Source organism: Ursus arctos, unplaced genomic scaffold (assembly GCF_023065955.2).
Source record: "Ursus arctos isolate Adak ecotype North America unplaced genomic scaffold, UrsArc2.0 scaffold_8, whole genome shotgun sequence".
NCBI lineage: Eukaryota > Metazoa > Chordata > Mammalia > Carnivora > Ursidae > Ursus > Ursus arctos.
Window position 1 is genome coordinate 38,283,583 of NW_026623100.1, and position 13,644 is coordinate 38,297,226.

The window sequence follows — 13,644 nt, forward strand, 5'->3', positions numbered from 1 at the left end:
TGGTCCTAGCCAGAGTGGGGAGATAAGGGGACCAGAAGAGAGGCAGGAGGAGGGAACCTGTATGCAAATTCACTGGCAGGAATGCTGGCAACATTCACTGGGGAAGAGCCTGGAACAAACTGAGAAAAGGCAAGGGTCAAAGGATAGAAAACTGTTCTGAAATGAAAGAAAACGAAGAAAAATGGACCCATCATGATCCCGACCAACTTACTGAATTTCAAGGAGGAAGAACCGCCTACAAATAAATTAACCAAAAAATTAAGCACACCTACCCGTTTTTTTTTAAACTTAAAATACTTTTAAAAACACATTCTTTTAATTGAAAGACCTATAGGAAGGTATACAAACCTTAAGCGCAGCGCTCAGTAAGTTTTACAAAAGGCACGGACTTTGTAAGCACATCTAGGTCAAGAGCCAGAGCTTTTCCAGCCCCTCGCAGCCCCACGCCCGGCCGCCTGCACGGCCTCGCTGAACACACTGTGACCCGCACCAAAGCCGCTCTCCTCTGTGAGCTGAAGACCATCGTTATGTGCTTAAATGGTCCCCCCAAAATCAAAAGAAGAATAAGGTTTCATGACTCATGGAAATTAGATGAAGTCCAAATTTCAGTGTCCGTAAGTTTTAGTGGAACTTAGCCATGCTGGTTTGTTCATGCGTCCTCTGTGGCTGCCTTTCCACTCTGTCAGCAGGGGTGAGTACCCACCACGGACACTGCACGCCCTGCAAAGCCTTAAACGCCATCTGGCCCTTAACATAGGTGTCCTGGCCCCTGTCCTAACGTAACTGCTTTTCCAACTTCACACCACATGGATCAGTTGGCCTGTTCCTGAACTGAGTGTGTATCCTACCACAAATATACATGTATTCCTTTGTTTTCTGACTTTTTTTGGCTCCGTGTTGCGTATGTGAGGTTCATCGATGTGCGTGTAGCAGTGCCTGCAGCTCCTTCGTTCTCATTACTGCGCACCGTTCTGTTTTACAAATACGCCGGTTTATCCGTCTCACCGTTGATGACCGTTTCGATTGTCTGCAGTTTGGGGCTTGTTAAGAATCGTGCCGATATAAGATATTCTGCTCTACGTCTCTTGGAACATGGATGTATACATTTACATATTTCCGTGGGATAGATACCCAAGACTGAAGTCGTCTGTATTCAGCTCAAGTTGCTACTATTCGTTTCCCAAAGTGGTTGTGACAGTTTAAACTCCTACCAGCGGTGCGCCCCGTCCTCACCAGCAATAGTATCCACGGTCTTGCGGCCTTTGTGGGAGGTGTGGCGGGGGTTGTATCTCATCGTGGCTTTACTTTGCGCTTCCCTTGTGATTGGTGAGGTTGAGCACCTTTTCATACCTGTTCATACTTTTCTGTAGAGTGCCCATTCAAGCCATTTACCCATTTCTCTGTTGTGTTTCTGCCTTTTTCTTATTGATTGGCAAGGGTTCTTTATTTATGGTGGATATGATTTTTTTTGTTGTTGGACATGTGTATTGCAGTTCTTGGAATATTAAAAGTTTGACCCGGGAATTCTATATGCAGTTATGTTGCCATTCACACGTAAAACCTTCATTAAAACATTTCCAAATATACCAGAACTCAAATTTTCAAGAGATGAATCCGATAAGTAATGGATTAGGGAAGTTATATATATGATGGGACTGGTAGTGAACACTCAATGTATTCAGATGTGAAGTCTGCATTTAAGTAACTGTGATAATTGTTTTTCTAAAACACGGGTAATTGATTTACTTACATTTGAAATTGTTTTATATCGAATATCTCTTTGATAACAGAGAGGAAAAATATGTTCACGAGGATACCCGCAAAAAGCAGGAGACAAAGTAAAGGAGGAGGTGGGAGAAATTATAAGGGTGCTAACTTCTTTCTCTGCAGAAGTACAGTGAGCATTACTAAAACATACTACAGATTTTTCTAAATTACCAGGGGTGGGGGTGGGGAGTAAAAGAAAATATAAAACCTGCAACAAAAGACAGGAGGAAAAAAAAAAAACAACCAAGGACACAGTATGCAAAGCATGTCATAAAATGACAGAAGACCATACATATGTTATGCCAATAAATGTCAATAGGGTAAACTCACATATTGAATTTAAGATGAATAGCATTAAACAGCACCAAAAAAGGTTAATAAACCTTACTTTACTACGGAAAAACAGAAGCATATATTGCTCACTGATTCAGAGTATGTACTGCATTCTATAGAACATTACCCCAGCCTTGCAAAATATTGTCACCTGTCTGGCACCATAACCAAGTACAAGCCCATTGCTACAGAGAAGATACACACACGCACACGTATGTATATGACATGTACAAATACGTATGTGTGTATATGTGTATGTGTATATATATGTGTATACATAACGAGATGTAGTTTCTCATGTCTATGTAAGTATGTGTAAGGAGATGTATAGCTTTATGGATATAGAAACATATACATGAGAATAATTAGGTTTGTAAATATATACTAGTCTTATAAGTAAGCATACTTGGTTGTAAGTTCAGTTTTTTTCTCTAGAGTATCTTCTCCCCAGTACAGACATATAATCAAGGAAAGTGATCCAGCTGTCTCTGTATTGAAATCTATCTATCTTACCTGTTTTCGTAGATGTAGAATCAGGAAAAGGGATGTCGTTAAAGGAAGCAATGCTTCTGAAGGACTCCTTGGGCTGCCTTGTAAACTGGCCGAAGGGAAAGAATGACTTTGCTTTCGTTTGGCACTGGGAGCTGCGTCTTCCTTCCCCGAGAAACCCGACCATGCAGTGTGGAGGCTGGCTTGGTTTGGGATCTGTCTGTATCTCTTTTCCTAGCTGCTGGGGTGGAGTGGCCAAGATTTGGTTTGCATCTTCTCCTTGAAAATCTCCTTTCTCTGCCTCTAACTGGGTAAGTTTTGAGCTCTCCTGATTGGGGGCAGAAGGTAGTCCCTAAAAGCTACATTCTGTTCTAGTTCCAGTGGAAGATCCTGCAGTCAGTCCATTACTTTGACTTTTCTCCAGACAATAGAAGCTGGAATAGAGCCCAGAAGTTCTGGCATCTTCTTATATTCTATTTTCTGTATCCCATGTAGTCTCCTAGCGCCTATAAAGAGCTTTCAGACCACTACTTCCAACACCCACATTCTTACATTTTCTTTCCCTAGCCTCCCCTGGTCTCCCCTCCCTCCCGCCCCCACTCCATATGCTTCCTTCTGCAATCCTCTTTGTGTTATGTTCAAAATAGTGTATATTTGGAGCAAGTCATTTTTAATCCTTTAGTTGAAAATATTCGTTCATTCATGAAACATTTAAGCATTGATAGGTTGAGAACAGAGCTAGGTGACTACATCTCATCTCATCCTCGACAATTCTGGAATGTAGGAACATTATTCTAACTGCTTTTAAGGCTTGTAAGGGTTGTGTAACTTGGCCACAGTCACACAATTTGTTTGGCAGAGCCTGGACAGCAGCTGCCTATTGAGTTCGTATTATGCGCCGAAGACTGCACGGAGCCCTCTGTGTAGTTTGCACCGGAAGGCGTGAGGATTAGGGGTTGGGAAGGTAACTCGTCGCAGTTCCCCAGGTCTCTGCAAAATCCGTGTGCTTTCTGTTGTGCCATGCTAATAGTAAAAATGTGCTGTGATGCAGGCCTTGATGTTTCTGTTTTCTGCACGGTGCTCTGGGAATCCAGAGGGAAAGTGGACCTGAGAAGTGCACTGGAGTTTCATAGAAGAGGTGCCATTTAAATTAGACCTTGAGAGAGGAGCTTTTCCAAAGAGCGAAATGAGGGAAGGCACTGCTGTCAGTGAGGGAACCCATTTGAAGACACGGAGGGATTGCACGGTTGTGTGGCGGGAGCTGTGCTGGCCACTGCCCCATACGGGGCTGGGAGGTGTGCAGAGACGGCTCCACAGGGGCCTTGTGGACTGCTCTGGAATTCGGGTTCTTTCTCTTGTCTAACGTGAGGTCATCAGTGGGAAGTGGTGTGATCAGATTTTTGGGGGGCTGTATAAACTGGTGGAATTGGGTAAGATAACCTAGAAGGGCTGAGATCAGTTAGACCAGGCCCATAATTCAGGCAAGAGCCTGACCCAGGACCTTAGAGGGGGATGAAGAGCCTCCAAGAGCGGAAGCCGTAAGAGGCAAGCATGTCCCATCAGTTCATCGGCTGGACTGCAACACACCATTGCGAACCTTTTTGGGGGGATCAAACCGTTCTATTGAGGGGCTTCAGGGAAATATCAAAGGGCTAGGAGTTCAGTGAGATCAACATCCTCAGCCTGGCCGGGACCTCCCCAGCTTCACAGTGGCCTGAAAGCTCTGCAGACCCTTTCTTGTTTTTTTATTTTATTTTATTTTATTTTATTTTATTTTATTTTATTTTATTTTATTTTATTTTATTTTGAGAGAAAGGGGAGGGGTGCAGAGGGAGAGGGAGAGAGAGAACCTTAGCAGGCTGCACACCCCACGTGGAGCCCGACGCGGGGCTCAGTCTCACAACCCTGAGATCGTGACCTGAGTCAAAATCAAGAGTCGGATGTTTAACCAACTGAGCCACCCAGATGCCCCTTCTTTTTGTTTTTAAAGCCAGGAACACAACTGAACTCATGTTCACAAACTTGCTCATACACTTGTTCTTCGTGTGGGTAGTAACCCAAACACTGTTTTGCTTGTATGCAGTGTGTATGTGTGATGTATGTATGCTCATGGACGTGTGATTACGTGTGTATACTGACTATAGTGTATTATACATGCAGTATTGAAATTTGCTTTTTTTCCCCCCTTAAAATATCTTGGAGGTCATTTTTTGTCCGTAAATCTGGAGCTGCCTGGCTCCTCTGGATACTGCTTAGCATTTCATTTTATAGCCGTGCCACGTTTAGAAACGTAATGTGTTGTGATGGACATTGAGGTTTCTGATATTTTGCCATTACAAATGATGCAGTGCGGGGCGCCTGGGTGGCACAGCGGTTAGGCGTCTGCCTGCGGCTCAGGGCGTGATCCCGGCATTCTGGGATTGAGCCCCACATCAGGCTTCTCTGCTAGGAGTCTGCTTCTTCCTCTCCCACTCCCCCTGCCTGTGTTCTCTCTCTCTGGCTGTCTCTCTCTCTGTCAAAGAAATAAATAAAATCTTTAAAAAAAAACAAAAACAAATGATGCAGTGAGTATTTTTGTATATACATATCATTTTGCACATATCCAAATTTCCAGAAATGAATTCTTACAAGAGTTGAAATTCTTTGAAATTGCTGAGTCAAATGGACTCATGTGCAGTTGTAATTTTAATATATTGCTAAATTACTTCCCATACTGCCTGTTTTCCTATCCCTCACCAACACAGGACGTTCATGGTGACTCATCTGAAAGGTAAAACTGGTACCTTATTGTAGCTTTACAGGTGTTTGAGCCATTTGCATTTCCCTTTTTATCCTTTTCAAATTTTTCTCTTGAATTACTGACCTTATATAGCTGTAGGAGATCTTGATATTTTAAGGAAATTAGCCTTTTGTCTGGTATGAATTCCAGATATCTCTCCCCAGTGTGTTATTTGTCTTTTAGCTTGACTTTTGGTAGTTATTACTATATATATATATATATATATTTTTTTTTTTTTTTTTTTTAGTTAAATTTAGCATGATTTCTATGTATGTGGGGGGAGGGCTTTAGAATTTCATGTTATACTTAGAGAAGATTTCCCTTTTCCATGAATATTTTTTTTAAAGATTTTATTTATTTATTTGACACAGACAGCCAGCGAGAGAGGGAACACAAGCAGGGGGAGTGGGAGAGGAAGAAGCAGGCTCCCAGCGGAGGAGCCTGATGTGGGGCTCGATCCCAGAATGCCGGGATCACGCCCTGAGCCGAAGGCAGACGCCTAACGACTGCGCCACCCAGGCGCCCCTCCATGAATATTTTTAAAAGCTCTCCCATTGTTTTTCTTTCAGAACTTGCATAGTTTACTTCTTTTATTTAAATCTTCCAACTCTTTGGAATATATTTGGGGGTAAAGTATTAAGTATGGATCAGACTTTTCCCCCAGTTGTCTCAACACCGTGCGTTGAAAAATTCATCTTCCCCGTTGATTTAAAATGCCATTAGGTATCTTCTTATGTGTGGATCTTATCTACACAGGTAGACCATAAACTTTTAAAAGGCAGCAATCAGATATTATCCTATCTTGAATCCCCCATAAAGCTAAGCATAATATTCTGCATAAAAGAGTTATGACATTGTTTTTACATTTAAAGAGTTGGGACTTAATATATAGGAAAGTACACAAAGTATTCACATACAACTCAATGAAAATTTATAAAATGAATGCCTCGGTAACCACAACCTAGATCAAAAAATAGGCCATTTCCAGCTCCTCAGATGCCCCTGTGCACCTGTCCCATTCACATTCCTCTTCCATCCTCCAGAGGCAGCCACTCTCTTGACTTGTGACAATGATTTTCTTTTTTTCTTTATAATAAGATTGGACCGTAGAAAATCACCATTGTTTGTAGGTAAAGAGCCGTCAAACGTCTGCAATTTCATATTTCAACCTAGTAATTTTACCACCTCTGCATGGGTCTTTAAACAGTAGTTTAGTGGAGCCTATTTTTGAATATTATTTAACTGTGATCGTACTGTATTTGTTCTTTGCTGTGCTGCTTTCCTTCACTATGATGTTGTGCTGTTCAGCCATGTCGTTGAAGGTTGTCCGTTCTCTGCTAGACAGATGCCATTATGCGACCGCTGCGCTTTGTCCCTCCCACTGTTGCTGGATTAGAGTTTCCAGTTTTGACTGTTAAAACCAAGGTTGCGATGAACATCTTTGTACATGTGTTTTGATGCATGTAACTAAGATTTCTTCTAGGACAGAATCCACAAGGTAGGGCCTGCTGCCTTAGTTGTTTTTGTTTTAAGTTTTTAATGTTGAGCTGATTTTACATTTATAGAAGAGTTGCAAAATTGGAACAGAGGGGTTCTGTCTACCCTTCATCCAGCTGCCCCTAATGTAAACATCTTACATAGTTATGGTGCATTTAAAAATCAGACGTTAATGTTGGTACAGTACTACGAACTGCAGACTTTGGATTTCATCGGCGTTTCCGCTAACGTCCGCTCTCTGTTCTAGGACCGATGTGGGATTCCACATTGCACTGCATTGTCACATTTCTTTAGACATAAAACAAACTTGCCAGCTGTAGTACAGTATTTGTGTAAAGTTCTTTTTGTGTTCAGCCTTAGAGAGTAGCTATTACTTAGTCATTTGGGTCTCCTTTCTTTCATTGAGAAAAATTCATGTAAAATTCATCCAGGTTGCATGCATCAATTATTCCTTTTTTTAAAAAAAAAAATTGCAGCGAACGTCCTATAACATAAAACTAACCACTGGAAAGTAAGGCCGCCAGTCGCATTGAGTACATTTACAGTGCGAAGCCGCCACCTCTGTCTGGTTCCAGAACGTGATCTTCACCCCAGAACTAAGCCCCGTACTCGCTCAGCAGTTACCCAGCCTCTGGCAGCGGTCGGTCTGCCTTCTGTGTCTGCGGCCTCGCCGTTCTGGATGTTTCCCGTGAATGGGACCGCACAGTACGCGATGGTTTGCGTCTTTCACACATTCCTGTTTTTGAGGCTCCTCGCGTTGTACCGCATGTCAGTACTTTGCTCCTTTTTTGTTTGTTTAAACGGTGGTGAAATATAACCTAACATTTGCCATTTGCACTATTTTTACATGTACAGTTTCGTGGTATTAACTACACCCACAGCATCATGCAACCAGTCCCCACTACCTATCTCCAAAACGTTTTCATCCCCGCATACAGAAAGGCAGTACCCAGTAAGTCCCCCTTCTCTGCCCTGCCAGGCCCTGGAACCTTCTAGTCTAATTTTTATCTCTAGGAACTTGCCTGTTGTAAGTATCTCATCTAATCTAAATGGAATCGTGCAACAGTTGTCCTTTTGTGTCTGGCTGGTTTCACCCAGCATCATGTTTTCCAGGCTCGTCCACGTTGTAGCAGGTGTCAGAACCTCATTCCTTTTTGCGGTTGGGTAATAGTCCACTGTGTGGCTTCCCTGCGTTTTGTCCATCTGTTGATGGACATTTGTGTTGTTTTCACTTTTTGGCTCTTGTGAACAATGCTGCTGTGAAATTGGCCTACAAGTATCTGAGTGAGTCGTTATTTTTTATTCTTTCGTGTATATCCCCAGGAGTAGAGTGGTTTGCCTACCCCGGTCAGAACGCGTACAGTGGGAAACTGAATTCCAAAGTGGTGGAAGACCACAGTCTTGACAACACTTGATTTTACCAGATTCTTCAGTTTTTGCCAGGCTGCCCGGTGTGCCGTGGTGTTGCACTGCGATTCTAATTTGCATTTCGTGATTCCTAATGGAGTTGAACACATTTTCACATGTTTATAAGCCATTTGAATTTCCTGTTTTGTAATGTGCCCATTAATTTTCCTATTGGTGGTTTGCCTTTCTAAATTACTGTTGATGAACCGATGCCTCCAAATAATGTTTACTCTGTGTTTCTGCAGAACAAATAGTGGAGAAAGATGAAGGTCCGTATTATACTCACCTGGGATCTGGCCCCACGGTAGCCTCTATCCGGGAGCTCATGGAGGAGCGGTGAGTGACGCCCAGGTGCCCACGCAGAGGTGGGCAGTTGTTAAGAGAGCATGGCATTGAAGCGCCTCTCATGGTCATTGCCTCGTACTGGACGACGTACAGGAAGGAGGTCATGATACCCAGACTGTGGAAGGTTGACTACAGGTTTCTCTCTCTCCGTAGGTCTGCCCTCTCTATCTTCCCCTCCCCTGCTCTTCTCTCTCTCTCTCTCGAGCTATTTTTTATTGATGAAATGTGGTGCAATGACTCTGCGTCCCATAGTGTTTCCTGAGGTCAGAATTTTGCTGCTGGCTTTTCTGCAGTATTGTTCACTGTGTCCTTCTGCCCTCGCTGTGGCCTGTAAATTCGCAGGTAGAGCTAAAGACTTCATGGGAATCAGATCATTTTTTCTTTCTTTTTTTCTAAACGACTTCATAGATGGTATTTTCTGCCTCCACTAAGAGGAATAGAAGGAATAGAATGTCTCCTCGTTGGCCAGTGGGTGTCTATTCAGGTCGTGTCCTGAGTCGTTCTGACACTGTCCCAGGAGTCTTTGATAGCTTTCTCGATTCCTCGTACGGCATTATGCTCGGGGCTCGCATTCTCCATTCACCCAAGTAGTCCCAGTCCCCTTTCCTGGGGGAAAAAGTGTTTAAAAAACAAACTCTCAACTAGGTGTGCCCATTGCTTCTAGGCCATTTCTGTAGAAAGAGCTAAGATGTATGTGTTGGGTTTTTATTTTTCGTTATTGATTAGTGATTAAATACATCGGAGTTTACATTGACACTTAGAATTCAAACTCAAGACTACAGGGTTTTCCCTTCACAGCCCCGTTTTGCTTTTTTTTTAAGCAGTTTGTATAGATAGAGACTTTAAAATCTATGTACGTGTCCACAGCAGATATTAAGTGCCATGAGTTCTAGTGTGTAGAAAGGTAAAATAGCTTGGGGATTGAGAGCCTGTGGACACTGGAGCTAGACTTCAAGGTCTAGTCCGGGCACTGCCCCTTCCTGCTGAGTCCTCGGGTAAGTTTCTGAACTTCTCCGTGACTCGGTTTTCTTATCTGCAAAATAGAGATGATAGCAGTACACATACGTTACAGGAGGGCTATGAAGAGATGCTGAAGCGGTGTCTGGAAACCACCTAGTGCTTACAGGGAAGGCCCACATACAGGGGTCGATCTCCTACACACATGTACTGGTGGAAGTTTTATAACAAGCATTAGTATTTTAATAGTAAAGGCAAAGATTACGCAGACATAAACCTGTTTGCGTGGACATATACACACAGATGTGTGGAAGGCTGAGTGGCTCAGAGTTTCCACAGATTTGGGGACCACATTTTGTCTGATCAGGGGAGCCAAACGAATCCTGTCATTAATGTAGCAGGGAACAGGAGTCTGAACTGAAAAACTGTAATGGCATCCCTGAGTAAATAAGTGGTAAGATGGATGGAGGACCGTGATCTCCTGTAATGACTCTTAATTGTCCTGTACCATCTGGAAACATTTATATTCAGAGTAGCCCATCAGAAAAGCATTTGATCAAAGCCCCGATCTGCACATTTGAGCCTGATTGAAAGGGTACCTCCAGGTCCCTGAAAACGAAATATTTAAGACCTGGTGTGTGTTGTACATGCACGCCCACGTGCACCAACATGCACACGCATTGCAGTGCCAGGGTTGGGGCAGTCAGCATTTCGGCCAGGGATTGGATTTTCTTTTTTTTTTTTTGTAAGGAATCTTGACACTATCTTTTGCAGGTTGAGGGCTGCGGGGGAGCCCAATATACACATTGATCTGGGACAGGTTTTGTTTGTGTTTGTTTCTTGGTAACAATTGTACAGAATTTCTAGACAGCTCTCTAAATAACTTTTAGTTATAGAAGAGTATGTTTTGAAACAAGGATTAGGAGATAGTGATAAAGTTGAGATTTGTCCTTTTTTTTCCTCATTGCTTTAAAAATAACAGCCAACTGTAGATTCTTCAGAAACTGATCCAAGGGAGGAATTCCTGTCAAGACCAGGAATACTTGTGTTTTTCCTCAGCAGCTGGTTTATTTTTATCTTAAGGACCTCGTAAATTATGTAACAGGTTGCGTTTCCATCTTCGTTAGCTGCTGGTAAGCTTAGAGCCAGATGTGTGTTACCCCTCTTAGCAGGAATGTAATTTCTCATCTTTGACCCATGGGAACCTAGTCAGGTTCACTCCTGAGCCCTTTTGACATGACCCAAAGGAGTCTTCATTAGCTTCCTGGATTTCTCATACGATGAAATTTTCTAGGCTCATCTCTCAGAAATACCCACAAGGCCCTACTGCTCGCATTTTGCACACCAACGTTATGTCCATCTTTCCCCCCTTTACTCGGATTTTATCACCTGTTATTTTTATGTCATAGACCTCTTTTTAAAAAGTTTTCTTGTGGAACCAGGAGAGGAATGAATGGTCAGTGAACATCACCAGGCTGGGGGTCTAGTTTGTGAATGGGCCAGGCTGTCTCTTTCCCTAGACCTCTCCCCCAACCCTCTCTCTGCAGGAGCACTCTACCGCCAGAAGTTGGCCAAAGTCAGGAAGGGGAAGCGAACTGAAATCAAGGAGACGTTGGTGCTTTTAGCTTCTCTGGTAAAGATTTGGAAAAAGGAGGGGGAGGTCAAAAGCAAATCCTAAAATATTCTCCCAGTTTATTTATGGCTTCCACCCCTGGGAACCCAGGTCCCCCTTGACATAGGTAATTGTAGTCAGCTGTTCAAATCCGTATCTGAGAAGGGTGTGCTGCAGAGCCCCAGGGCATCCACCTGGGAAGGGGATTCTGTGCAGCCTAGGAGTTCATTCAATGTTTATTCTAAAAACAGAGAACCGGCTCTGTGCTGGCAAAACTCTGAGTTTAGGGGACTGGTCTCATGACTGTGTGATAAACGTAACCCCAAAGAAGTCCAACTTGAGATCAGTAGTTCTCAAACTCGAGCATGCTCCAGAGTCTCCCGGAGGACTCGTGAAAGCACAGATCCCAGGCCCCACCCGAGTTCCTGACCCAGCAGGTCTGGGATGGGACCCGCGAGTCTGCATTCCTCCTGAGTTCCCAGGTGAGGCTGGTCTCGGCACCACCCGTTGAGAACCACCTGCTGAGATGATCAGGTTATCCTTCAGAACAAGGTTTCAGCCTGTCTCTTCAGACTTCACGATGGACACCATCTAGACATTCTGGAATATCCTCTTAATGATAGGCCAGCGAGTGAGACATTTAAAAGAAAAAGCCAGATCCAGAGTTGATTGGTTGTCTTTAAGCACAGAGAGTGTTCTGCGTTTAAAAAAAAAAAAAAAAAGTAACTGATCAGACAGTGCTTGGCCTTTTTATTTGCTCTTGAATATGCAGTTCAGTGCAGGGCATGTTTCTCACACGGGTGGGATGGCGGGGAAGGTACTGGTCAGAAAGCTCGCGTCAGTGTCCTCAGCTCACCCTCCTGTGGGGAACACGATATCCTGTCTGTTTCGATGAGAGCAGCGTGGACACCTCGGGCTGTTCTTCCCACAGCGACCCCAGGACACACCAAGTACCCAGGCTTGGCACTTGGGGGCCACTTCCTGATAAATGTTTGTGAAATTGAAAGTTTTCCAGGAACTGAACAAAAGCGGCACTATCTGGTCTTTTCCTCTGGAGCCAGGCCACACCATGTCAACTCCCCAGAGTCCTGTCCCCAGACACATTCTACAAGGGACTCACATAGCCATAGAATTTTCATGTGATAATTCTCGGAAACACTTTTCACCTCTTTGGTGTTCTCTGTTTCACTCAAGATCTCCGTGAGCTCAAAGAAACTGTACATCAGTATTTGAAAAAATAATTTGTTTTCTTTCCCAATTACAAAAATAAAACCTGTCTATAAAAGTCTTTCTTTAAAAAGCTAAGAATGAATAAATCTCTCCAGCAATTATCCAAAAGAAACTTTTTAAAAAAAGTTTCATGCTTAACCTTCATTTTTTTTCTAAGCATTTATAGCTACACATATGTATATAAATTTTAAACCAAATGGGATCAGTCATAACGTACCCACTGTTTGCAGCTGCTCCCCACCCTTAATTTCTTCCGCGTTAGTGCTTGTAATTATGTCGAATCCTTTTTGATGGCTGCATGGTTTTCTGTTATATGGAAGTTTATTATATTTTACTTAGCCAGTCCTATACTGGATATCTAAGTTGTTCCTAGTTTTTCAGTTGATGCAACAATGAATATCTTGTTCCTAAGTCTTGGTGTATTTGTATCGTTATTTCAGAGGTGTAGCGATTCCTGGAAGCGGAGCTGGTGAGATAAAGACTACAGGTCTCCCCCGCGATCAGAAGTAGAACGCAGGGTCCCTTTGAAAACTTACCTAAACCCAAAATGGCAGTAAAGCGAAGAGGCAGTTACCTTGAACTTACATGGAAAAATGTGTGAGCATTCCTGGACCCCCCCCCAAATAACCTCTTTTAGGCTTCTCTGATACCTTAAGACACATCTGGCTAACGGATGCACAAAATAAATCAAGACAAAGCACAGGTGCTCACAGACACAGTTCAGAGCTCTGGCGGTGGATGCTGAGATGCTGAGTGGAATTCCTGGGGAAGGAGCTTAGTGGGGCCGCTCTTGCCCCGCTGCTCGGGGCGCATACTGCCTCCGTAACGGCTCATTGCCAAACAAACGCTGAACACGATTTTTGCTTTTTGCCTTTTTTCGTAAAAGCAGAAATTCTCTTCGGATTTCTTTCAGTTACCAAAAACCAGGGGCTGATGTAGGTGTCTCGTAAGAGCTAAGTGGTATAACATGAACTTCTGAAAAGTGAGGGATACCTGCATGTGTAACGGTATGTGTGCATATGTAGAGAATATGTGAATTGGAACAGGTATGATAACCTTTCTCTTAAATAGTATATTAAAAATAATAGGCCATGGCCAAATCAGATTCATTACAAAAATACAAGGATAGTTTGATTTGGACAGTCTGTGAAAAGAGCACACTGTATTAATTGATCAAAGGAGAACAAAAACAGTTCAGGCATCTATGTCCTTTGATGCTAAAAGTGCT

General features: G+C 43.1%; 1 protein-coding gene across 2 annotated transcripts in view; it reads left to right on the forward strand.

Moving 5' to 3' along the window:
• Positions 1-13,644, forward strand: part of TET3 (tet methylcytosine dioxygenase 3) — a 100,093-nt gene that overhangs the window by 61,881 nt on the left and 24,568 nt on the right. For both annotated transcript variants that reach the window (XM_026482689.4, XM_026482705.4), the window contains one exon: positions 8,518-8,608. In XM_026482689.4, coding sequence (XP_026338474.2) covers positions 8,518-8,608 — 91 coding nt within the window. The remainder of the gene's footprint in view (positions 1-8,517; positions 8,609-13,644) is intronic.